We start from the raw sequence: 26357 nt of genomic DNA, 5'->3' as shown, positions 1-26357 counted from the left end.
GATGGTGATGGTGGTGGTGATGATGGTGGTGATGATGGTGGTGATGGTGGTGATGATGGTGGTGATGGTGATGGTGGTGATGATGATGGTGGTGATGGTGATGGTGGTGATGGTGATGGTGGTGATGGTGATGGTGGTGGTGGTGGTGATGGTGATGGTGATGATGGTGGTGGTGGTGATGGTGACGATGGTGGTGATGGTGGTGATGGTAATAATAATGATGGCTGTGATGACGATCACGGCAGCTAGCATTCACTGAGCACTTACATGCCAGGCATTTTCCTAAGCACTCTACTCTTCTCCCTAGCCTTGTATTTCCACTCAACCCTCACAACAAAAGCAGTCTTTTCTCTAAAAGCCAAGCCTGAAAATGAATCCTGGTACCTTATGGCATAGTTATATTCTAGCATCAGATATACACCACATGGGTAGAGAAACTCAAGCTGTTTACAATATGGCATTAATGGAATTAAGATGGTGCCTAAGTATGTGGCAGAATAGAGAATATCATAGTACTTTAAATGTATCAATACTATTGTCCAAATAAATACTATTTTTACACCATTTGAGATTCAAATGGACCCTGTGGGGCTACTGTTAGTGCATCAAAGCTGGCAGGAGCAGATACCAGTGGCTGGAGTCGAGAAGCAGACACACTTCCAAAACCTCAAAACTGGGTAGGGCTCCTTTCTACCAAAGATGAGAATTTCCTGGTGGATCCCCCTCGACCCCCCAGGCCAGACAATTCTCCCCATCTCTGTGCTCCGCTAGTGTGTTGTACACCACCCAGCCTAGATCACCTCCATGCACCCTTGTCAGCCCCTTGAGGGCAGAGAACACCTCGTCCATCTTTGCATCTGTGCCATAGCACCCACCATGGGTTCTCACACAAAACGGGTGTTTAAAATACATTTGTGGATGGAGATTAAGAGGTACAAACTACTAGGTATAAAATAAATGATACCAGGACGTAATGTACAGCACAGGGAATATAGCCAACGTTTTATAATAAGTTTAAATGGAGTATAATCTATAAAAATATTGATCACTATGTTGTACACCTGAAGCTAATATAATATTGTAAACCAACTATACTTTAATAATTAAAAATATATAGAATACACTTGTGGAACGCATCCAGAAGTGAAGCCATGTGTCATCTCCCTTCCTTCAGAAGGGTAATGTGGAAGCACTCATCCGTCCAATAAGGAACAATAACCTACTTTGTTGACATGTCTGTGCCTCGCCTTTGACTGGGGATTCTTGTGTGTCTGACACTGAGAAGGTTTCCATCAATGCGTGCGCCACACCTACTCTGCGTCTGACACAGAGCCCCGGGTACTCTGCAGGAGGATGACAGGCACACGAAGCAGACACGTCTCACGAATGAGGAGTGGGCTGGTGAATCGTTGAGTCAAAGATGAACAGGACATACTCTGTGTCCTGAAGAATTCAAGGTGCATTTCAACTCTCCCACCACCCTACCACCATTTTGCTAGGTGTGTAACCTCAGCTCATACAGGGGTAACTAGGATGGAGGGCAAATACCTCCAGTTCCACGCTTCTCAAACTTCCCCACAGAAGTAGGCCAAACAGCAGGAGAACTGGGCAACCATGCTCTCCCAGGAGTCTGAGGGCAAAAGCCTGAATCTGCCACAGCCAGGCATGAGATATCTTTGATGTCTCAGCTTTTATCTTAAAAAATTCATGTACATCTTGCAGTCTAATTCATAATATATTCATGATTATTTTAATGTGAAATTTAAAAAATTATCTAACTTCCCTCCCATTGCAAATCTTCAAGTAAAATTGATGCCCCAGGCTGGGTATGCTCCTGGAATTCACTGAGTCTGGTTTGAGAAACATGGATCTGGTCGCAACCCCTCATTTCAAAAATTATGAAGCAGAGAGGTGAAGTGACTTGCTCAAGACCACATGGCTACTGACAGAATGAGGACAAGAGCCTAAGAGGCCTTCTCCAAACCCAGGGCTCTTTCCACCCATCCATCCATCCATCCATCCATCCATGTAATACGTTTATGCAGAATTCACTAGATCTAAAGCATCAGATTCCAAATAGTGAGTGAGATACGGTCCCTTCCCTCATGTCACTCAGTTTACAATGGTTCATCACTTGAAATTTCTGCTTGAGGCGCTCCCCCTGAATTGGAGGACTCCAACATTCTTCAAAAGAGAGATGAACAAAGCATCTCTCTAGTTGCTCTTCCAGAGTGTAAACTAGTCTATGACTGGGGAAGACGGGGAGAGTAATAGAATCCCTTTGCTAACAGGAAACCGAGAGCCTCAAACCTCTTACAATGGTCTGGAAAGCCCTCGATGGCCTGCCCTGCCCACCTCTTGAACCTCATCTTGTACCATTGCCCCTTGGTCTACCAGGCTCCTTTCACCTGGCCTTTCACTCTGAGCCATTTCCCACCTCTGGGCCTTTGCTCATACGGTTCCCTCTGCCTGGAAAGTTCTTCCTGCCTCACCTGCACTCCTTCTATGGCCAAATCTTTTTCATCCTCTGCTTATCCGCCACCACCTCAGAGAGACCCCCCCCGAGTCCACACACGCCTCATCCTCCCTACGACGGCACCATATGCATTAAAGCACGTTCTGTGGGTTTTATCATATTTTTGTTTGAGCTGCCGATTGCAAGGATGGCCTCAGTTCTTCAGCCCTCCACATCTCCCTGTCTTTTGCCAGGAGACTTTGAAATTTCTCTCACTGAAGAGGTAGAATCGATTTCCCCAGCCCTGGATTCTAGGCTGGATTTGTGACTTGCTTTGGTTATTAAGATGAGGCACCAGTTCCAGGCCGTCATCTCAAGAATCTTACATGCTTCCACCGACTCCCCTGCAATTTTGCCATCCTCCTAGGATCATGCCCAGGCCAGGCTGTTGAAGGATAAGAAACATGTCAGCAGAATCCTTCAACTCATCCCAGCCTAGGCTGCCACAGATCACCCCTCACCAGGCGTGGGAATGAGCCCCACCAAGATCAACAGAGCCACAGAGATGACCCTATATGCGTAAGCCATGGACACTTATTCTTCTACACCACTCTAGTTGTGTGCTTGTTTGTTACACAGCAGCAGCTACCTGATACACTTGGCTTCCTTATTTTTTTTGTCAGTCCTGGACTATAAGCTCCATGAGGCAGGGACCATGTCTATGTTATTCACCAATGCCTGGCACATAATAGGTGCTCAGTTAATTTGCTGAGTGAGTCTTCTTGATGTAGAAGGTCGGTACCTTGCTCATCCACTTGTTTTATCTCTTTTGCATTCTTACACAGGTGTACAGGAGCAAACCCAACTTCAAGAATTACCTTTAGGCCTCCAAGGTCAGAGCTGGAACTGTCCTGACCACCCCCACCCCCACCCCTGACCACAGGCTGGCCTAATCTAAAGCTACAGAGGAGGGAAGCACCCACATCTAGATACTATCCCAAAGAGTACTATCTTTGACCCTGACTCATTCTGAAAATGTCACAGACCTCTAACCATCCCTCCTCCCAAGAATGAAGACATCGGCACCTTCGTCCTTTAACCAAAAAGATGCTCCATTTTACCGGGACTTCTCTGGAGGCCTCTGGCCTAAGTCCTTCATTCCTACAAGCTACTAATTCCCCTGGCATCATGTAAAAGGGGGATGGGAAGGCGAAAGCGAAGGAGAGAGCCCACCAACCCTCAAAACTTAGGACCGAGAACCAGCTCAAAAGAAATGTCTCAGCAGAGCTTCTCCAGGCAGGTGTGACAGAGGGGCCCCAGGAAAGGGCATCTACAGGGGAGCCCTGCAGCCAGCCCCTGGCTGGGGGGCCCGTCCCCGGCTGCTTTAGAGGCAGAGTCTAAACTGGAGAGACGGGAGGAGGAGCTTCATGAAGCTACTGGAAACAAACATGCGGAAGGACGCCCCGGGTAGTTAACCACGCCCTTCTCGCCAATGGCGGTTCACGAAGCAGCTTTTCTCTCTGGTTCTCACCCCCAAGGACTCCGGAGGGTAAGACAGGCGATGTCACGGCAACAGAGTCAGGTGCAGCCCCCCTGTCCCCCCCTCCCCCGTGCCCGCCCGGCCCCTTGGCGATCTGGAGGGGTAGGAGGAAGCCCAAGACAGGGGTCCGAGGAATCGGGGGTGAACCCGACTGGCCCACCGCCCCATGAACGGGGAGCAGAACCCTCTAGACTCTCCCCCACCCCCAGGAATAAATCAGTAACTGTGGATTTATTTGGGAGGCAGCTCTTTTCTGAGTTGGCTCCTGCGGTCCAGCTTGCTCATGACCTGGGTGATGTCCACCGTGTTGGCCGCTTCCCGAGCCTTGGCTTCTTCTTCCAGCTGCCTGAGGATGACGGGGCTTGGGCTGGAGCGCAGGGGACGCCGCATGAACCGGATGCTCGAGCTGAAAGGGAGGAGAGAACGGTGGTCGGTGGAGGGCCACGCGCTCCCGGAAGCGACACTGGCACACCTGGCGGGAGGTGAGGCCGGACTCCGGATCGGCCCCTTATCCCCGCGGGGAACCTCAAAGGGGGCCCTCAGAGGCACATCCAGCCGTGGCTCTTTTCTCCCCGCTGGGAGGATGGGACCAGACTGAGGACCGGCTGCCGTCAGATCCTGGGCTTAGACGTGGCCAGGAAGACTCAGATGGTGCCAAGTACAGACCACCTTTCATGAGGTTTAGAAATCAACGAGGCATCTTATCTTCCTGGAGGCCCTTCCAGAAAGAAGCGGACAAGGAGGGTCTGGATACGGGAAACCCAGGGGTTCTTGCCTCCAGGGAGAATGGGAACGCTTGTTTTCAAAAGCCAAGGTTCTGGAAAGGAAGGAAGGAAGGAGCGGGGCCATCGAAGAGCGAGGCTGCACGGGCAGAGCAAGGGGAAGGGTCCTGAAGAGCGCTGATGAGCAGGCGTGCGCTGCGCGCCCGCCCCAGGCCCGGCGGACCCTTCCTCCGAAGCACTGTGCACATGCGCGAGCCGTCAGCCCCTCCCACGAAAGCCGGTCGTGGATCCCCGACCCCAAACTCTCCACCACGACCTCGGGAGCCACGACAAAGCTCCAGGTATCTGAGTGAGGCAGGTGATGGAGAGCAGGCTTGGAAAATAAGCATTTCAGCCGCAAGGGGAGACTTAAAACCTAGGACCTCCCCAGATTTCAGGACCACGTAAGCCCCTGGAACTCTAGCATCCCCCCGAGGGAGGAAGAGGGCTCCCCTACCCGTAAGTCAGGGCTCCCACCAGCCCTGCCTGCCTGGAGCTCCGTTTAACTCGTTCTGGAAAAATTAAGTTTTGTGCGCTGTCTCACGCCGGAGTGTCACGGGACCAACTCATACCCGCCCTGCCATCCCCACATCGTTCCAGGCCGGCTTCCCACGTCCCACGGCGGTGTTCTCACTCCCGGTAGCGGTGACAGCATCACGGGACCGCGGTACCCGACCTCACAGCCGAGCGCTGCACCTGTGGTCTAGTGCCACCCCAGCCAAGCACCCGGATGCCCCACAAAAGATCTCAGCTGATTTCTCAGGTCTGTGCCAACTTAAAAAACATCTGGAGAGAGACATACGAAGCTCTCCTCCCTTCCCCACTACTTTCTGGCAGAACTTCTGGAGCTATTGTGGCCCTTTCTTGTGGCTTAAAGAAAAGCTTTCAGGTCCCCGGGGGCACTGAACTCCCTTCCTTAACCCGTGAACCTAGAAGAATAGCACCACAAAGACCTCCTTTCTCTCCTTTTCATAACAGGGCCATTATCCTCAAGAATGAAACCAAGTTGGGTTTTTTGTTAAGCTCCTTTGACAAAGGCTCTGGTCCAAGCACCCCTCTTTTGAATTGACTGGAGACTCTGGAAAAAGAGCCCAGCGTGGGCTGAGCTGGCAAACGGGGTGGGGGGCGGGGAGAGACATCTACTAAGGGGGGGCCGGGGGAGGGGGGGACAGGACACGCGCTGGCGCTGGGAAAACCTCCACCAAAGTCCTGCGTCTTTGTTCAAGCTGCGAGAGTCATCTACTAAGGGGGGGCCGGGGGAGGGGGGGACAGGACACGCGCTGGCGCTGGGAAAACCTCCACCAAAGTCCTGCGTCTTTGTTCAAGCTGCCGTTTGGCTACTCTTTTGAATCTTCAGTCCCCGTAGAGTTTTCCTTTTCCCCCCAAAAAGGAGTTCAAGCTGCCCCTCAGAACATTTCATCCTTTGCCCAAGGGCTCTGCCAGATGGGATGCTCCATGTCTCCAACGAGGAAGGTGAGAATGAAGAAAGAAGGCAGTCCTCCGGGGTCAGCAAGAATACTTAGAGGTTCCCTGTACGTCTTCCCTAAGAGTCTATATTTTTCTTGGGGTGCGATCTGCTCTTCTCCCGACGGTCTTAGGCCATTACAAGGGAGGGACAGTACCAGGATGTAGCTAAATTAATTCCTAGACATCAGTTTGGAGGTGGAGAAGTGTAGCAATTAAAAAGCCAATGAGATGCTTCCATTTGTAATAAAGGTCATCATCCCAGCTCATAATCAAAACTCTTTGAAACCAGTGTTAGGGAAACAGCACTTACCGGCAGTAATTACTATGTACATCTTTGCCGGCATGATTTGAGAGCATGGTAAAGACAAGAAGGCAGTCAGACCCTAAGAACTACTTCCCAGTCCCCGATATTTTCATCCAGCAAATATCCTGATAATAGCCATTTGGCTGAAGGAGACCCTCCTTTTCCTGTAAACAAAGCAGCAGGCAATGAGCGACTGCAACCCATTCCACTTGCCTTCTCTTGGTGGTTTCCTGAGGTTCAACTGCTCTGGCCAGCATCTCCTTATAGATTGGGGATTTTAAGTAGCGGGCATAAGAGTCCTGGCGGGAACGAGAGAAAAAGAGTTATTACGAGAGGGAAAGTGTCACGTCAAACGAATACACTTGCCGTTTCCCCAGCCTTCCCTCGGCAGTGAGGTGGCAAAGTCGAGAGGATTTGTAGCCTTGAGCGCAAGGCATTCCGATGCGTGTCTCAGGCCACGGTGCTCGGGTGTGGGCCCCACGCCGGCGGCATCCATTTCACCTGGCCCCTTGCTAGAAATGCACCTTCTCAGGCCCACGCCAGTCCTGCTGAATCGGAGACCCGGCGTGCGGGACGGGCTGAGTCTTGGCCAGATGCTGCTGCCCTTCGCGCTAGAGAAAGAATCTCGAGGGCTCTTCAGCGAAGTACGCCTGAACAGCAGACCCTTCCTTCCAACCTTGCCCACCCACTACCTCCGCTTCGGAGCCCACCCACAACCCCTTCTCCCCTGAATTTCAGTAGAGAGGCAAGAGAATGCCAAACCCAGGCCAACCGAAGAAAGCCCCAGGCTCAGACTCCTCTTGTGTGGCTATTTGCTGGGCCGCTCGGCCGGTTCAGGGAAGTCGCTTCCTGAACACCTGCTCCCCGCAAGCCGACCGCAAACTCTAGTCGTAACGCACACGGGACAAAGCCCACAGAAACATCTAGGAGAATTTCTCAACAACCAATTGAGAATTTTAGAAAATTTATTGAAACGGTACCATCCTAAAGACTAAGTAGCAGCAGTCAAAGTCATGAGAAGTCTGGGCAGAAGACCTAAATAGACATCTCTCCAAAAAAGACATGCAGCTGGCCGACGGGCACGTGAAAGGATGCTCTACATCGCTAATCGTTAGAGATGCAAATCAGGACTCCCGTGAGGTGTCCCCTCCACCGGTCAGAATGGCCACCATCACAAAGTCTACGGATAACAAATGCTGGAGAGGGTGTGGAGGAAAGGGAACCCTCCGACACGGTGGGGGGAGTGTAAATTGGTGCAGCCACTAGGTCACGACGGTCTATACGACGACTGCAGAGTGAGAAGCCTTAAGAAAGCACGCAGGGGCTTCCCTGGTGGCACAGGGGTTAAGAATCCGCCTGCCAGGGCAGGGGACACGGGTTCGAGCCCTGGTCCGGGAAGATCCCACACGCCGCGCAGCGACTGAGCCCGTGCGCCGCAGCTACTGAGCCTGCGCTCTATAGAGCCCGCGAGCCGCAACTACTGAGCCCGCGTGCCTAGAGCCCGTGCTCCGCAACAAGAGAAGCCACCGCAGTGAGAAGCCCGCGCAGCACAACGAAGAGCAGCCCCCGCTCGCCGCAACTAGAGAAAGCCCGCGTGCAGCAACGAAGACCCAACGCAGCCAAAAATAATAAATAAATAAAAATAAATAGATTAAAAAAAAAAAAAAAAGGGCACACAGCCTCTGCAGGCGGTCCTCCCTGGCCAGAGGGCTCAGGGGCACAAGGAGGGGCCAGCCCAGCAGGCAGGAGGAAGAGACAGTTGACAGCTCTGCATCTACCACCAGCAAAGCAGTAACCACGCATTCTCTCCCTTTTCCCCACATCTAAAGAACCTTCCCGGTACCTGGGGAGGGAAGCGCTTCCAGGCCTCCGCGTACCCTCACCACGGCCGCGCCTACCTTCTTCATGAGCATGTAGATGTGGGTCTGCGCGGCGTCCAGCACGTAGCGGTGGGGATGCTTCAGCCCCCTGACTGTGATGTCCATGGTTTTGCCGTCTATGTTTATCCACCGCCTCGCCCCTGGGGCCAGGAACAGCCTGAGACGGGGAGGAAGATGTCAGCAAAAGTAGCCAGACCAGGTCAGTGAACGAAAAGTTCACGGCTGCTTGGGAGAGAGGGGTTGACAGACGTGGCTTGGGTCCCCCGGGGTGAAAGTGGTCCTTTTTTTAGGAGACACTAAAGCATTTGAACAGGCCATCAAGCAACGTTTCCTAGAAGCAAGAAAACAGCCCTGCCAGCATCGGGAATGTGAACTTGTGTTTGACTTTGGAATTCCCAACCTCTGGCAGAGAGAGAGCAAAAAGTGGGTGGGGTGACCCTCCCGCAGCTTTCTCCCAGGACCTCCAGCCTCGCAGAGCAGGGGTGAGGTGTCCACAGCGCGAGGTGAGGTGACTGAGGGCGACGCGAGGCGTGGGGGGCCTCCATCCAGTCCCTGACCTCAAGCGTAACCGGGGGAGGGGGCGGCTGGGGTGCCGGGGGGAGGCCTCCCCACCAATCCGGCTCATCCTCACTTGTAAATCTCCTCCGCTTTCTCCTTGACCTTGGACTGATCTCCGTACTTCAGATCCTCACAGGCTTCCCAGAATCCCAGATTCTCCCCTGCGCGGGCGGGGGGGGGGGGGGACGGGGGAGGGTCCACGGCGACAGCCGGACAGGAGTCCAGATGGGAGGGGAAGGGAGGAGAGAAAAGAAACAGGTCAGCTGGGCTACATCCCATCCTGGAGCAGCGAGCACGTCGGGGGCGGGCCCACCGGCTCCTGGGGAGAAGGAGCCCGTCCTCCGTCCGGGGCCCGGAGAGGCTGGTTACCCCAGTGAGCGCACCCACGCGCTCCCGGCAGTGAACCAGGGGGCCACGTGCCCTGTGTGCAGCCCTACGTGTCTGCCGGGAACCTGCGCTTTCCCCCAGGGCACACAAGTCAGAGCTCCGATGAACCCCCCCCAGGCGGTCTCGTTCCTCTTCATCCAGGATGTCGCACACCTTGCTTGGACCAGTGACATCTGATTAGGCTGAGGACGCGTGCGCCGCTGCTCTGTAGGTTTTCTCCGTGAAGGGTCCTGGTGACTTTGCTCCTGGCCGATGACGCGCGTGACTCCCACCTCCTTTGTGCACAGAGAGCCCGTCCCTTAGGGCTCCTCGCGGGGCGTCGTCCAGCCAAAGACCCTCACGGAGACGCTGCCGGAGCAGCGATGCTGACGGGCTGGCTCTCAGGAAGGCCTGGTCGCCTGAGCCAGAGAGTCTGCGCCTCTGGGCCCAGGAGGAGAGCCAGCTGCTGCCCCACCCCGTTTCCTTCCAACTTCTCTAATCGGTTCTCCCGGCCCCCCGTAGAGCGAACACCTCGATGCACCATCCCAGGTGGCCAGTTTTCGCCTGAGAAAATAGAGGGGGTCACTCCAGTGGGAGAGCAAGAGCTTACGTGTGCATGTGTATGTGTGTACGTTGTGCATGTGCGTGTGTCTGTGTATTCGCGTGGGTGCATGTGCGCGTGTGCCTGTGTGTGCAGTGGGGCAGGGGGGAGGTGACGCACGGAATGCCATGGTGGGCGGAAATGGACCAGACCATCCCCTCCTCTCCATTCCCAGTATTCTCTGGAAGGCTCCCAGGTATTTTAGACTGGAAAAGTTTGCACGATCCTAAGCTAGTTGACCTCTGTCCCACAACTCTATAGAGATCCTTCCTCTTCAGCATAAAATTCAGGGTGTTCTTGGGACCGAGATCACAAGCATGAGTAAACAGGCCAGCACTGCTCTTAAGTGACAGCCATTGGTCTAACAGCAAGTGCCCTGTAGACCAACTTGCCCGCGGCAAGACAGTTAATTGCTTAAGGGTAAAATTAAATGAGCAATTATTCACTCAAAAGGCGGAAACAACCCACACGTTCGCCAGCAGCTGAATGGATAAACAAAATGTGGTGCATACATACAATGAGTATTATTCAGCCTTAAAAAGGAAGGAAATTCTGACATAGGTACAATGTGGATGAACCTTGCAGAGAGCATGCAAAGTGAAACAAGCCAGACACAGAAGGACAAACACAGTATGATTCCATTTATATGTGGCCCCTAGAGTCGCCAAGTTCATAGAAACAGAAAGTAGAATGGTTCCCAGGAGCTGGCGGGGAGTTAGTGTTTCATGGGGATAGAGTTTCGGTTTGGGAAGATAAAAAAGTTCCGGAGACGGACGGTGGTGACAGTTGCACAATGATGTTAATTTCACTGAACTCTACACTTAGAATGGTTAAAATGGTAAATCTTACGTTATGAATATTTTACCAGGGTAAAAAAACATTAAATGAGCACAGAAAAATGTGTACGTGGATGTTCATAGCAGTACTACCCATAATAGCCAAACAGTTGAAACAACCCAAATGTCCACCACCTGAGAAGTAGATAAACAAAATGTGGTATCTTCACAGAATGGAATATTATTTGGTCATGAAAAGGAATGAAGCACCGTTACATGCTCCAACGTGGACGGACTTCGAAAATACTGTGCTAATACTATGCTAAGTGGAAGAGGACAGAAAGCCACATATGGTGTGATTCCATTTACAGGAAATGCCCAGAATAGGCAAATCCATGAAAATAGAAAGTAAATTAGTGGTTGCCTAGGGCTGGGGGTGTGGGCCGGGGAGTTGGGAGCAGAGGAAGACAGAGAAATAGGGAGTGACTTCTATGGGTCAGGGGTTTCTTTTTGAGGTGGTGAAAAGGTTCTAGAATTGTATAGTGGTGATCGTTGTGCAACTCTGTGAATCTACTACACAGCACTGAACGGCACACTTTAAAAGGGCATGCCAATGATACGGTCTGTGAATTTATGTGAAGCATATCTCAATTTTTAAAATTTTAATTAAATGAACTGACTATTTACCTGTTCTGTTCGTACCGGAAGCCTCGGGAATCTCATCCCGAGATCACCAATAGCGCTCTTTCAATAACGCAGGGAAATTTTGGGGATGAATTCTTACCAACACTAAGTAACGCGGGGGTGGGATAAGCTCAGGATGTAGTTTGTTAGCCGACCACTAGATGGCGCCGGATCCACTTATTCACCAGTTGCTTCCGGCCTGTTCTAAAAGCAGCTTCCTTTCCCATCCAACTGTTCTGGGTTTTATTACCTCACGGCAATCAGGCTTAATCAGAAAAAAGCGATTTTCAAGACTCCATCTTAGCATGTACTGTGTGCATCCGGCAGTCCCACAGGCTCACGGCAAGTCCCGGGGGATACTTTCAGGTGCAACCTCACAGGCCAGGGGGTCTTGGGGAGCCAGGCGGTGTCAAGGCTCAAATGTGATGCTCCCCACGACTGGGGACTTGGAGAGAAATAAAGGAACCCCAGAAAAGTAAATCTTTCAGGGAAGGTGGTGAAGCCCATGGAATGCTCCATCTAGGGAAGCTGGTCCTGATCTGGCCTTTGCTTTCCCCAGCCGTCTTCCACTGCAGTGTATGTACGAGGCTGCAGGGACCTCCCATGATGAGCCGTCCAGAGCTGGGGTATAAAATGTGGCCCCATCCATTCCATTCAAATCCTCCAAGGAAGCAGACCAGGAGCTGAGACAGTGGCTCTCGATCCTGGCCGCATGTCAGAATCACCAGGGGGGGTTTCAAGACTTCAGAGATTCCGCCCCAAACCAATTAAAAAGGAACCTCTGGGGATGGGATCCAGGTGAACTGAATGGGCGGCCACGGCAGGGGAGCCCTGAGCTGAAGAAAACCAGGCACATGGCGGCAGCAGACCTGGGAGCTCGGGGGTGGGAGGCCCAGGGGTCAGGGTGAGCCAGTGAGGGCAGCCAGAGGGGATGGAGCCCTGGAAACCTGAGTCATGTCCACGTGGGTTCTGTGAGCAAAGCAATTCCCCCTGACTGCGGGGCCCCCGGGAGCCAATGGAGAGGCCGGGTCCAGGATGGGAGTCGGCCCAAGCAGAGCCATGGAAACACCTGCCGAGCATCCTCCTCGGGGCCCTAGGCTAGACATTCAGGAATATTTCTAAACGCAAATATTTTATTTTAAAAACTCAGAGACCCACCACTGAATTCTTTCTTGAGAAAGTACTGGAAGCTCTGTCGACCCTTGGGGTCTCGGATCAGCTCGCTGAAGTTGAAGGCCCATCGTTCCACCCGCATCTTGGTTGGGATTTCCACCCTGCAAGGACCACGATTTGTAAGTGTTCCAGACACTCCGGGCTGTGCCAGGGGGCGGCGAGGGGGCTTCAGTCCCTGCTAACCTCCGCGGGTCCCCCGCCCAGGGCACGACCCACCCTCCCCTCCCCCACACCCGCACAAACAAGCCGAGTAACCCCTTGCTTGGATAATGCAGCCTCAGACACGTCCCCTGGGCCTCGTCTCAGGATCTGGCCTCCCCAGCGGGGGGAAGCAGGCCCCCGGCAGGGAGCCTCACGCTAACCCTTCAAGGCAGAGGGACATGCACGCCTCCCCCAAGGCCTGTGGAGACCAGGGGGCCAGCCTGCCACACCAGACCAGAGAGAATCCCAGAACGGCCCCGGTGATGGGTGCCGCGGCCACTGCCACCCCCTCGACGCCCCTTCCCCACGGGAACATCTGGTGACCCTTCCTGCCCTGCTTCAGGCCCCGTGCCCCCAGGCAGACACCCCACAGGCCCTGCCGGCCGTTCACCCTCTCCCAGAGCCTCCCCTACGATGCCAGGCCCACTCCACCCCGGCTCGTTCCGAACATGCTTCGATCTCAGGAAGGACACGCGAGCCCAGCTAGCATGGCATGGGTCTCACGGTCTAGAAAATCTGGAAAACTGTTGGCTTTTCTCCTATTCCTTATGGAATTCTCCGTAACCCAACACAGCCCCTGGGAAACAGAGGTTCCCAAGTCCCAGACACCACGTTGCCCACTGATGCAAGAGCTGAAACCGTGACTGGGTACAAGTGATGTCTGTGGGATCTCGAGTCGGTCAGGCGAGCTTACACTTCCCTAACATCAGCGTGGAAACATAAGAATCCCGGAATAACAGCTACCACTTACGGAGTCCCCATCTGTGACGCACTGTGCTTTACACACACACCCGTCGCTGAGTCCCCAAGGGAACACGGCCAGCTGGATAGCATCGTCCCCACTGTATTTCCAAGGCGACGGAGGCTCAGAGAGGGTAAACCCTTGCCCGGGCCCACACAGTAAGAAGCAGGGCCCCGCGTCAAACAGGTGTGCCAACTTCAGCGGACATCAGAATCCCTTGGGAGACTCATTAAAACACGGACTGCTGGGTGCCATCCCCCAACCACCTGATTCGGTCTCGGGTGCGGCCCAAGAACTTGCATTTCCCATGAGTTCCTGGAGGATGTTAATGCAGCTGGTCCGTGGCCAAGCCTGGCAGCGGATGCTCCGAGCCAGTCCTGTGCACCCTCGCTGTTCACTGAAATCAGTGGGCTGATGGGGCTCAGGAGGTAAGCCAGGCCAGTTATCAAGAGGCTTTGCAGATAAGGGCTGGATACTGGCTTTTCGTCTGCTTTCTTTTGTTCGTTTGGCCGCACTGCGCGGCATGTGGGATCTCAGTTCCCAGACCAAGGTTTGAACCCGCGTCCCCAGCATTGGAAGTGCGGAGGCTTTACCACTGCACCACCAGGGAAGTCCCTGTTTTTGTCTTTTTTTAAGCTTCCTAGGTGATGTGAATACCGTTCTAAAATCTAAACCATTAAGAAGAAGGCCTCCCATTTTGGAGGGGTGGGGTTCATCTGGCATCCACCCAGTACCCTCTGATCAAGGGCTCCTACATAAGCATCACCTCTTTCCTTCACCAGTAAATCTCTACCTCAAGCTTCCATACTCTACTCTCCATTTCACGTAGCATCCGGCAGCATCCACGCCTCCTTCCCAAACCCTCAGGACAGTCCCTGTCCTGGCCAGGTGGCCCTGCCTTTTCCCCCACAAGAGCCCACTTCTGCACATCCTATGCACAGGGAGGTTCAGGCTGCCTCTCCCTCTGATAACTGCGAGAGAGACACAAGCTCCAGAAAACCGTCCTAATAACTAGAGGCCCCGGAAGACTCCCCAGAAGGTGGTTCTAGAGTCTTGGGCTCTGCGGTTGACCCCCGACCCCAGATGAGCGCCCTCCTTCACCTGTCCGCTGCCCATAGCAGGCTACACGGAGGGGGTGAAAGGCCTCCGCAGCTACGCCTGCTCACCTGGCCGGATCTGTGCCACCTGGGTGTCCCTCATGCCTTAGGTGGCGATGGCCTTGGCGCTGACCCAGCTGTGGCATGTACCTGACGCTCTCTGTTTTTCCAACCTCCCCACCCACCTCACACGCTCATTCCAGCCCCTTCTCCCCTCTCCTCCTCCTCCACCTTTCCCTCTGAGTTGCCCTTCTCTTCTTCCTCCCTATGTTAGCTTGGGCTTTTCCCTTCTGCATTTTGGCCTTTGCCCCCTCTTCCAGACGACAGATTTATGCAGGCACAGGTAGCAGCAACAACTGTTCAAATTAAATAAACAGCAAGGGAGTGAGTGATGTAATTCCCCAAGGCAGGTTTGGGGCTCTGCCCTCCAGGAACTTATTTTTACTCTCATCAGAAGTCAAAAATGCAAAGCCATAAAGATGATTGTTCTCTTTTCAAAAACGATCTATGTATTGTTAAAGCAGGGTTACCACTTGACCCAGCAGTTCCATTCCTAGGTACATACTCCAGAGAAATGAAAAACATATGTCCACATAAAAGCTAGCACACGAATGTTCATAGCAGCATTATTCACAATCGCTAAATGGCAGAGCCATTCATATCAATGGAATCATACAACTGTCCAAATGTCCATCAACCGATGAATGGATAAACAAAATGTGGCATATGCATATAAATTAATATTTTTCAGCCATAAATCAGGATTGAGTATGAATACCTACTTCAGCACGGGTAAACTTTGAAGGCATTATGCTAAGTGAAAAAAGCTAATCACAAAAGACCACATGTTGTATGATTCCATTGATATGAACGTCCAGAATAGGCAAACCTGTAGAGACAGAAGGTTTAGCGGTTGCCTAGGACTGGAGGGTTTGCAGGGAGGGGGATTTGGAGGGTAACAGCTGAAGGGTAGGGGGTTTCTTATTTGGGTGATGTAAATATTTTAAAATTGTGGTGATGGCTGCACAATTCTACGAATATAGTAAAAACCGTTGAATTGTACACTTTAAATGGGTGAATTATATGGTGTGTGAATTCTAACTCAAAAAGTTGCTTTTCAAAGGACCCCGATATCTCGAATACATACAGTTTGGCATTTAAGTCCCAGAACTGGGTGTCATCCGTCACCCAAGGATTGCTAGGAAGGCAGCCCGACATGATGGCGTCGTTGGACGAAAACTGCTCACTGTACTTGACGATCCTGAAAAGCAAACGGAAAGCGATTTCCTACAAGTTCAACACACCCCAGAGACCAAATCAACACTCAGGTTGATCGACCAGCCTGCCTTCCTTCAACTTGATGGCTTTAGTTACATACTTGTTACTGTCTTCTTAGGAAAACGCTCCAGCAGCCCTCGGGATCGGCAGGTGTTAAACAAGATCTGTCCTATTCTAGTTGTGAAATGAAACGTCGTCTCCCAGACCAGTTCTTTGTGACTTCTCTGTACGTTATTTCATTAAAATACAGCCTCTTCGCATTTGATCATGAGTTTTCAAAATGCAAAGCTGACTCTGTTTGCACGTGTTCAAACAGGTGTCTTGGCACCATCTTGGAAGCACAAGGTCGCCACGGACTCGGTGAGATTCTGTTGCCACCCTGGGCTCCACCGTTGGTCAAATAATGCCTGCATTTGAGAACTCAGACCCAGTATTCAAAGCGGCGGTCTCATTGAGACAAACGTGCGCAAAGAGCTAGTTCCTCCTGTAGTCGGGTTAGACCTTTGGAGTCAACACGTGTCCTGGTATCTGGCAGTTTGGAAAAAACCTGGCATGCCTTCACCCTAGGGGTGGGGACTGCACCCGTAGTATACACGCGAGGCCCCTGCCACGAAGTCTGCCTACAGCCGTGAGAGTCTGACAGAGCAGGGCCGTGCCCGAGAGATACACCAGAGCTCTCGGTTTACAGTTCTGTGCAGAACTCAAGCCCCGGGGCTCCATTTCCCCCACGACCTTCGTATTCTTATCAGACCTTTACGGTGGAGCAGCTGAAGGGAAGGGGGAAAAAAAAATGCATCCACAGGTCCAAACACTATAATGATGTCAACATTATGGTAATGAGGCTCTGAGACAAATAAAAATTGGAAAGTGGGCCTACGAAGCATCCAGTGTAGCCTTTGAACCTCCTCTCATGGACTTTCTATTTGGTTTCATGAAGCTTGGGTTTCTGGAACATCAGAGTAGCTGGGCCTGACTTTATCACAGAGCAGTGAGCATTATCTATAACCCAGAGTGAGCGCCCACTGAGCACCCGGGCGCAGAGACCCGCCTGTGACTCAGCAGCCACAGACAGAAGTCGCCGCAAAAGGTGGCTGAGGTCAGGGCATGTCTTTTCGGGCAGGTGGTAGTCTTGCAAACTAGGGGTTTGGGAGGATGTCAAAAGATATTTGAAGATTTTTACAAGAGCCTAACCCTGACCGCATTGGAAGAAAGGCACTGGACAAAAACACAGTATCTCCCACCCCGATCGGTACCTGTGGTCAGAATAAATGACTAGCCATGTTGTGTGTCCCCAGAAATCAGCCAAATCCACTTTCAAGCGTGCAGAAAAATCGCAGAGCTAGAAAGGTGAGCCTCCAAGGAATTCCACGTTCTGAAAGGGTAATTGCTTACACTTGGGGGGCACTAAAGCTTTTCGTGTCTTCCAAATAATGCCCTCTGGGAGACTGGATCAAAGTCGCCTGAACGTTCAAGAATCAAACATAAATTTCCAGTCTCTCCCAATGGGGTTTTCAATCAAACATTAACAGCGGATACTTATCAGTACATCGAACGCAGAATCCAGCCGGTGAACTTCTGACTCTTCCCACTTTCCCATCCACACAGACAGGCTTGTCTAGGGCCTCACCCAACCCTGATTTTGCCTAGCCCGAGACCTGGAGACCAGCACTGAGTGAAGAACTAGGAACTAAACCCCCAAGAGACTGCTTCTGTCCCTCTGAGTCCTTCAGGCTCTTACGTCAACCTGTGACTTGGCAAGTTCGCCTTGAAGCAGTTCTCCTCCTGCCTAACGGCTGTGCAAACCTCACCAAGACCGACAGAGCAGGGACATACCCGCCAAGGGACACAGAAGACTTCACCGTGGACCTCAGTAAGGCCTGTCGGTAATACATGATCTGCAAGAGACACAGTTGTTAGATGTCCAACTGCCCCACCGGGGTGTCGCCAACGCCGACACATATATATGGCTCCCAACAAGAAGCCACGTCCCCATCAAAGCACCCCGTCCCGTCCCCTCAAGCCGGCCACCCCAGGACCGGCAGGGCTCAGGTCTGCAGCAGATGGGTGGCCCCCAACTCCAAATAAGGAGCCTCCTTCACTCATCTCATCGTGCGTTAGTCTCGGAAAAGGCACCAACTGGGAAAAAAAAAGTTCTAAGGTGCGTTAAAGTGAGACATGGGGTCGACACAGAAGCTTAGCTTTTCCCCCAAATGCCTCTGACTCACAGAAGCAGATCTAACTAAGCTCACGGCCAACACTTCCCAGGGCTCTCTGTCTTGCACCCCGGATACGAGATTTGCCAACACAGGTAGCTTGTCACCCCGGACAGAGGCTGAGCGGCCCCGTAACCGTAGCAGCAGGAACCAGGGTGGACGTATCTGCTCCGCGTCCCTCAGATCTGTGCCTCCGGAGGGCATTTCACACCAGCATCAGCCCCAGCCAGATCTTACACGAGATGCTCTGGCATTCCGTGCCGTCCGTTAACTGGGAAACAACTGTTTGAACGTTACACATGGTTTTCATTTCATCACTGAGTGCAGAGCAAGAAGCCAAAGTACATATAATTTGTTAGACGATTAAAAATCAGACTTCCCTTGAAACTGGGAGACTAATTACCTCTTTTCTGACAGAAACCACTGTTTGTTTCTGTAAAACAAAGAAGCAAAAACCATTACACAGATGTCATGAAATCATTACAGTCCAATTACCCATTTGAGAAACAAAAACCCTTCCCCAAGAGAAAACTGCCCGTCTCTTTTGACTTAAAAGATAGAATTTCCCCATCACCGCCCCTTCCACCCTATTCTACACAACTTCTAGAGAATAAGATCAGCTAAGAGGTTTGCTGAGCAAAGGGGCTGCTTTACCACGGTAACTTTATCCTACTCTCCTAAAAGCCAAGATGAATTGAAGACTACGTTTGGGGTTGCACCCAACCCACCGTAGCGCCTACAGAACATCTGAAATGGAATGGGGGGCGGGGGGGGGGGAACTAGCGACTTGACCAATACAATATGTTGCGAGGGAAAGCCGCGCTGTCACAAACAAAGCACACAATCAAAAGACTCAAGAGAAGCCTCCACTGCAAGCTGAGTCCAAGAGCTGAGCTGTAACATGGAAGAGCTCACACCGGGCCCTATCCTCTCTGAAGCCGCTGAAGCAAGTTCGTGTCCTCTCTCTGGACTTTTCGAGTCATAGCCGAGGAAGGATGGCTCCAAGTGGGGCGTCATGTTTAGGGTCTTGGAAGCTCCTGGAAACCATTCAGACCTGTCTCCTACTAAACTCTCCTACCATCTGACATGCTTCCCTGGTACCACTTGTCTGCCCCATGCAACTCTTGGAGGCTGGGCACGGTGCGTGATTCCAATTCAGTTTTCCTAGGTCTGGTCCAGGGGCTGCCTGGTGCTGACTCTTATACTTCAAGCTGAGCATCTAATTGCTGGCTGCTAAAACCCATGCTGCTGAGTGCAGCCAGGTTTGCGCTTGAAATAGAGTCAGGAGTCCAAGGAGGACACGATCTCCCTCAGCCAGTTAGTAAAATAAGTACTGGACCAGAGCCCATTAACGAGGAATGAAGGAAGGTCTGATCTGGAACGTCATACGCAAGTCTCTCCTTTCTAATCCATGCTGGGTTTCATTTTGCATCATTAGATTGTTTTCATGTGCTTGCTTTTCGCAGGAAATCCTTCTTCCTGGGTGGGGTAGGGAGAGTTAACTCAGAAAGGTAACGCTCGGGTAGGCCTCTCTAATCTGCCGCCCACCCCCCCCCCCCGCAACTTCCTTCTTCATAACACTGATCACAAGTATAATTAGATATCTGTTTGTGTGACTCTTTGTTTAATCTATGTATCACCCATTAAGCACCATTAAGAGCAGGAAGACCATGTTTATCTTCCTGAGCATAATGTATGGCACAGAGTAGATGCTCAAATGGAGATGTATTTTAAGGTTAACAATATTTTTCCACTTAAAAAATTGAGATCAAACGTAAAATAGATAGCTCGTGGGAAGGAGCCGCATGGCACAGGGAGATCAGCTGGGTGCTTTGTGACCACCTAGAGGGGTGGGATTAGGGAGGGAGACGCAAGAGGGAAGAGATATGGGGATATACGTATATGTATAACTGATTCACTTGGTTGTAAAGCAGAAACTAACACACCATTGTAGAGCAATTATACTCCAATGAAGATGTTAAAAAAAAATTGAGAACACTCCCCAAATATTTTGGCAATCACACTGATCATCTGTTCCAATTCTCTAACAGCCCTAACATAGGGCTGTTTTAGAAGACACATGTTTCAGGTAGAAAAGAACCCTGGGGTCAGAGTAGGGAAGCTGGACTTTCGTGTAATAATAACCACCAAGCACTAGTACAAAGCAATTTACACCTCTCTGAGCCCTTACAGAGTTTGAGGGAGGAAGGTTTTATTTTTCTGATTTTCAGCTGAGGAAACCAAGGCCCTGACATCTCCTGGTCAGTAACTGGCTGAGGCAGGCTTCCAACCCACATCTGCCCTTTGCAAAGCCGAGGGGTGATCCAGGGAAGACAGAAAATGATCTGCTCTCTTCACCAATGCCTTCCTCCTTGCCCTGAAGCTGAGGATACCGCCGAATGAAATGTCTTCCCTGTCCGGCCATTTAGTTTAAAATGAAAACAAAAAAGAGTGCTAGGGCCCCAATCACAAGAGGAAGCACACACAGAGAAGACACTCTGTAATTAACACTAGTGACGGTAAAACACACTCCCAGCTAGAAGGGAAATAAGATCCGGGGACCTAAAGCACAGCATGGTGACGATAATTAACGATGCTTGTGAGCTGGTCAGAAAGTAGAGCTTAACTGTTATCACCACAAAAATCACAATTACGTCAGGGGATGGAGGTGTTACCTCACCTTATTGGCGGTAATCATTCTGCAATATCTACATGCATCTAATCACACATGGTACACCTGAAACCTACATACGTTATGCACCAATGATACTTCAGTGAAGCTGGAGTGCGGAAGCACAAACACTGGTATAAAGATGGCAACTGTACTATCAAGCAGGCACCGTCATAAACACCCTCCTTTGAAGCGCCCAGGCCCCAGGATGAGCCGTCCTGTGGGCCACTGTCCTCTGGCCTCGGGGACCCTGCGTGGACGAACACAGACAAGACAGGCAGACTCTCAGCCTGTCCGATGGTCTCTGGGCTCCCCGGGGAGCTGTCCTTGCAAACCGGTCACCAGCACACTCATTTCTAGTCTACTTAGCGTGGTCTGACTTCGGCTTAATACCTTTATTTCTGGGGTCATTATCTCAAGCTTCAGGGTTTTAAATTTTTTATATTTTAATTCGCTTCTTGACTTTGCTATCCTTTTAGGGCTCTGTGTCGAAGGTGTGGTTTGCTGTGGGTTTTCTGAGTCCCCAGATTACCAGCTATCTCCTGGGAATCAGACTGCAGTGGATTTGATTGAGTCTAAGAGTTTGCCCACCTCCACCCTGGATTGTCCATGTGGATTTCAGCATTTCTAGCTTTAGAAACAGTTGTCCAGGGACTTCCCTGGCGGTGCGGTGCTTAAGACTCCACACTCCCAATGAAGGGGGCCTGGGTTCGATCCCTGGTCAGTTAACTAGATCCCACATGCATGCCTCAACTAAGAGTTCGCATGCTACAACTAAGGAGCCCGCAAGCCATGACTAAGGAGCCCACCTGCCACAACTAAAGACCCAGTGCAACCAAATAAATAAATAAATACTAAAAAAAAAAAAAAGCTGTACATAGGATCTGCCTCCTGTGGATTGACATATAGGGTATCTCTGTGCTTTTAGGAGTGCATGTGTATCTGGGCGGTGAGGGAGAGGGTTCCGGACTTTTCTGAAAGACGGAGAGAGAATTTGATGGGGTGGGAGCCGTTATAAGAAAGAGTATCGACTTTGGGGTCAGAAAGGTCAAAATCCCTGTTCTGTCACTAATTGGTGACCTGACTTTGGATGACTTATTTGGCATCTCAAAGCCTCTGTTTTCTCATTCGTAAAAGGGAATAGAAAAGGGGGGATTAAATGACAGAATCCTTAAGTGACTGGCATAAGGGGGGGGACTCAACGTACCCTGGCTACTGATCAGGGTTCAGATACTGCTGCTGAGAAGATACAGGGTACAGCCTTAGCCCCAATTACGAGATAAAATACAGGATGCCCAGGCAATATTGGGGACATATTCACGCCCACAAAAGTTATTCGCTGCTTATGTGAAATGTAAATTTAACTGGGCATCCTGTATCTTACTTGCTAAACCTCACAAACCTACTTTCAATATGATTATTACCTAGCCAAAGGCCATGAGGAACATTAAAGTGCAGTTATTAAAAAATACACACACACACACACACACACACACTTCTAAGCAATTCAAAGAAAGCCACCTCATGGTAAAACAAGAAATAAACATTTGTCGCACCTTGAAGGCATGCACAAACCCCGGCTTTTTCTCAGCAGCTGGTCCACCTGGGATGAAGTCACTTCTTTATCCTTCATCCCAGTGACACATTTCGCTACAACAGGAACACTCCGCCTAAGGAATTGTCAAATACTCTGCATTCTTGGGATTCTGACTTATGATTTTTCACTTGCAGAGTTGCCCAAATAGGGACACATCCAGATCTTGTTTACACAGCTCTGCAGCCAGCTTGCCGGCCCCGAAACCCAGATGCGGCCTGCAGACGACTGTCACAGGGCAGGAGGGGTCAAGGCCGTGCCCTGGGAGACCCTGGGGTGACAGTGGACAGAAGCGCGGAAGCCCCAGAGAGGGGTTGGCGGGGACCCTGGGGTCAGGCAGCCAGGCAGGAATCTGTGCAAACGGGGCTGAGAGCCGGGCAAGCCCTGGAGTGAAACGCAAGGCGGGGAGAACCACGGGGAATCGGGGAACGCAGGCCTTGAGAGCAGAGAAAGGGTCAAAAGCCAGAAACCAGGAAATCCGGGAACTGAGGCCGTTAACGCAAAGCAGACAGGAAAGAGATGGGGGCAGCCGGCCGGCCAAGGAGCCGAGAATCCGAGGCTGTGAGCGTCTGAAGGAGGTCTGTCCTGCCATGTCCTTCCCGATCAGGCGGGGCGGGAATGACCACACAGCTTCTAGGGCCCAAGGCAAGGTGAAAATGCCCGGCCCCTGGTCCGCAAAAGTAGTAAGAGTTCTAAGACAGCAGAACATCAAGGCAGGTGTGGGCCTGCTGAGCGCGGAGCTGGGGGCCTGAGCACAGGCTGTCTGCTCCTGAAAGGGGCCCTAGGTGCAGGAGCGAAGGGTGCGGTCGGGTAGCAGAGGTGGTACCCGGAGGACCTAAATGTCCCCCGGCTGGCCCAGCCTGGGCAAACGGCCCAATCTGTTTCCGTTTCGTCCTCTGAAAAAGGGAACTTATATAAGCCTCACTTCCCAAGCTGCTGGGAGAAGGTAATAAAATCCGGCAAAGCTTCTAGAAGCTGTGTGACGGACATCAGGGCACAGCAGCAGGACACGGAGTGGGCTCAGGGGCCCGTCCGCTGGGGCGCAAACCCCAGCTTCACCGTCTCCGAGACGTGTGACTCGGATACGTTGCCTGGTCCCTCGGCCTGTCTCAACCGTGGAGCAGAGATGCTAAAGCTTCCACCTCGTGAGCTGCTGAATCTGCACAGGGCCCTGACCGGGGGTGAAGGCTCCACAGGGAGCCGTGGGCAAGCCTCGGCCCTCCCCCTGCTACCACCAGTCACGCAGGAGCCCCAGGAAGACGGCCGTTTGTCCGCAGCTGGGGGGAATACGTGGCGGGAGGGTTATTGCTCACGGAGGGCTCCAGGCCGGGGGCTCTGCAGAGCACAGCACTTACTACTGTGCAGCCACCCTCCTGTCCTTCGCCCAAAGGCCGGTGTGGCCGCCAGCGTAAACAGCGCTGCTCTCAGCAGCCGTTGGAGGCACCAGGCAGGGGTGTGGACACTGGTGTGTAGCTGCCTCCCCCCGACCCCCAGCCAGGACAGAAGGATGAGAAGAGACAAGGACAAGAAGGAAGCTGGCGAGGGACAGTCCCCCAAAAGCAGGGTCGAGGGCCTCCAGACCCCATAAATGCTCTCTGGCAGCAGGGAGACGGTTGTAACGACAGGGAAAGCTGCTGTGTACACGTCGGATCCCGTTCTAGACACTTCACGTAAATGACCTCGCTGAGGTCCCTGAAGAAGGAACTATTCTTATTCCCATTTTATAGACGAGGACACTGGGGCTTTGAGCTCGAGAGCTTGTCCAAGGTCACAGCTCCAGGGGGTGGCGGAGCTGTAGTCACTCTGGTGTCAGAGCTCCCTCGAGCACACAGCACTGGCCCTTGTCACAAGACGACCCTGGTGAGCCTGTCGGGGTCGGGGAGGGAGGGCCGGCCCCGGGCACTGCTGCCCACAGCAGGCTGGGGCCCGGCCACCACTCAGCCCCTCCCTGCAGGGCCAAGTCCTCCCTGAGATAACGGGAAGGCGGCCCCCCACCTCCAGGCATCAGGACTGAGAGGGGACACGCTCCCTACGTGTCACCCTGGCTCTGGCTGGCTCCTCCCAGGGCTGGCTGCCCCAGCGGCCAGCGGCCACCAGCTTGAGGAAGTGGGTCAGCCGGGGTCATGGACACCTGCCAACCGCACAGCCTCCTTCCTGTGCTCGATGGTGTTTATGGCTCTTGGATCATTTGCCCCTGTTTAAGGACAAAAGAGATCTTTTCAAGAATTTACGAATTCTCGGAAATGGGCCATCTCTTCAAACCGGCACCGAGAGATCTTCTCTGAACGAGGCAGCAATCCGACACCTCTGCACCCCCAAGGCCTCCTGGACACACGCCCCGTCCTCTGGACCCTTTCCTCTCAGGCCAGATAAACAGGGGACACTGGGTCCCACGGTGGGGAAGGTCACACAGGTAAAGCCCAGCCCCTAATAGCTGGCTGTGACCTGCGCTGGCCCAGGGGAGGACGGAGGGGCCCCGTGCGCGGGAGGATTACGGTTCTTTGTTCTTCTTAATGCACCAGGGCAGCCAGAGTGCAGACAGGAGAAAGAGAGCTGGTGGGAGAGAGACACAGAAGACAGAGGGTAAACGGCAGTGGCAGCACCCCGGTCACGCAGCGCCGCGGCCGCAGCCTCACCCCCCGCCCGTGCGCGGACTCTGGGCTGAGAGCGTCGCCCGCGTCTGCCAAGAAAGGGGCTCGGAGAGCAGGAGGCATCTTGGCCCCGAGCCTGCCCGCCAGGGAGCCTGGATACACTTCCTCAGCGGCGGGGCCTGGCCACCCTCCTGGAAAGGCACCCCGGATAGCGCCCGAGAGGAAGCAGCTCACTCAGCATCTGCGCTGTCCTGCCAGGACTGAAGCTAGAGATCCCGCCCCACGCACACGTGCACACACACACGTGCACAGGCGCGCACACAGACACATGCATACAACGCGCACACACACAGACGTGTGCGCACAGACACACACACACACAGACACAAACAGACGCATACGCGTACATACAAACACACACACCACAGACACACACACATACGAACATACACACAGACACATACACACATACACGTACAGGCACACACATACACAGACACACACACATACGAACATACACACAGACACATACACACATACACGTACAGGCACACACATACACAGACACACACACATACGAACATACACACAGACACATACACACATACACGTACAGGCACACACATACACAGACACACACACATACGAACATACACACAGACACATACACACATACACGTACAGGCACACACATACACAGACACACACACATACGAACATACACACAGACACATACACACATACACGTACAGGCACACACATACACAGACACACACACATACGAACATACACACAGACACATACACACATACACGTACAGGCACACACATACACAGACACACACACATACGAACATACACACAGACACATACACACATACACGTACAGGCACACACATACACAGACACACACACATACGAACATACACACAGACACATACACACATACACGTACAGGCACACACATACACAGACACACACACATACGAACATACACACAGACACATACACACATACACGTACAGGCACACACATACACAGACACACACACATACGAACATACACACAGACACATACACACATACACGTACAGGCACACACATACACAGACACACACACATACGAACATACACACAGACACATACACACATACACGTACAGGCACACACATACACAGACACACACACATACGAACATACACACAGACACATACACACATACACGTACAGGCACACACATACACAGACACACACACATACGAACATACACACAGACACATACACACATACACGTACAGGCACACACATACACAGACACACACACATACGAACATACACACAGACACATACACACATACACGTACAGGCACACACATACACAGACACACACACATACGAACATACACA

At 52.1% G+C, this 26357-nt stretch overlaps 1 protein-coding gene across 1 annotated transcript in view; it reads right to left on the bottom strand.

Annotated features, from left to right (window-relative positions):
* Positions 1-18578, bottom strand: part of LOC114484975 (regulator of G-protein signaling 9-like) — a 26457-nt gene extending 7879 nt beyond the window's left edge. The window contains exons 1-7 of the mRNA XM_028484814.1: positions 17717-18578; positions 15753-15866; positions 12551-12666; positions 9039-9126; positions 8426-8564; positions 6741-6826; positions 4284-4401 (exon numbers count right to left, since the gene is read on the bottom strand). Coding sequence (XP_028340615.1) covers positions 4284-4401; positions 6741-6826; positions 8426-8564; positions 9039-9126; positions 12551-12666; positions 15753-15866; positions 17717-17775 — 720 coding nt within the window. The 5' untranslated portion in view covers positions 17776-18578. The remainder of the gene's footprint in view (positions 1-4283; positions 4402-6740; positions 6827-8425; positions 8565-9038; positions 9127-12550; positions 12667-15752; positions 15867-17716) is intronic.
* Positions 18579-26357: the final 7779 nt, after the last annotated feature.

This window comes from Physeter macrocephalus, unplaced genomic scaffold (assembly GCF_002837175.3).
Source record: "Physeter macrocephalus isolate SW-GA unplaced genomic scaffold, ASM283717v5 random_245, whole genome shotgun sequence".
NCBI lineage: Eukaryota > Metazoa > Chordata > Mammalia > Artiodactyla > Physeteridae > Physeter > Physeter macrocephalus.
Note: the sequence above shows the minus strand (reverse complement) of the source record. Positions and strands in the feature narration are given on the sequence as shown.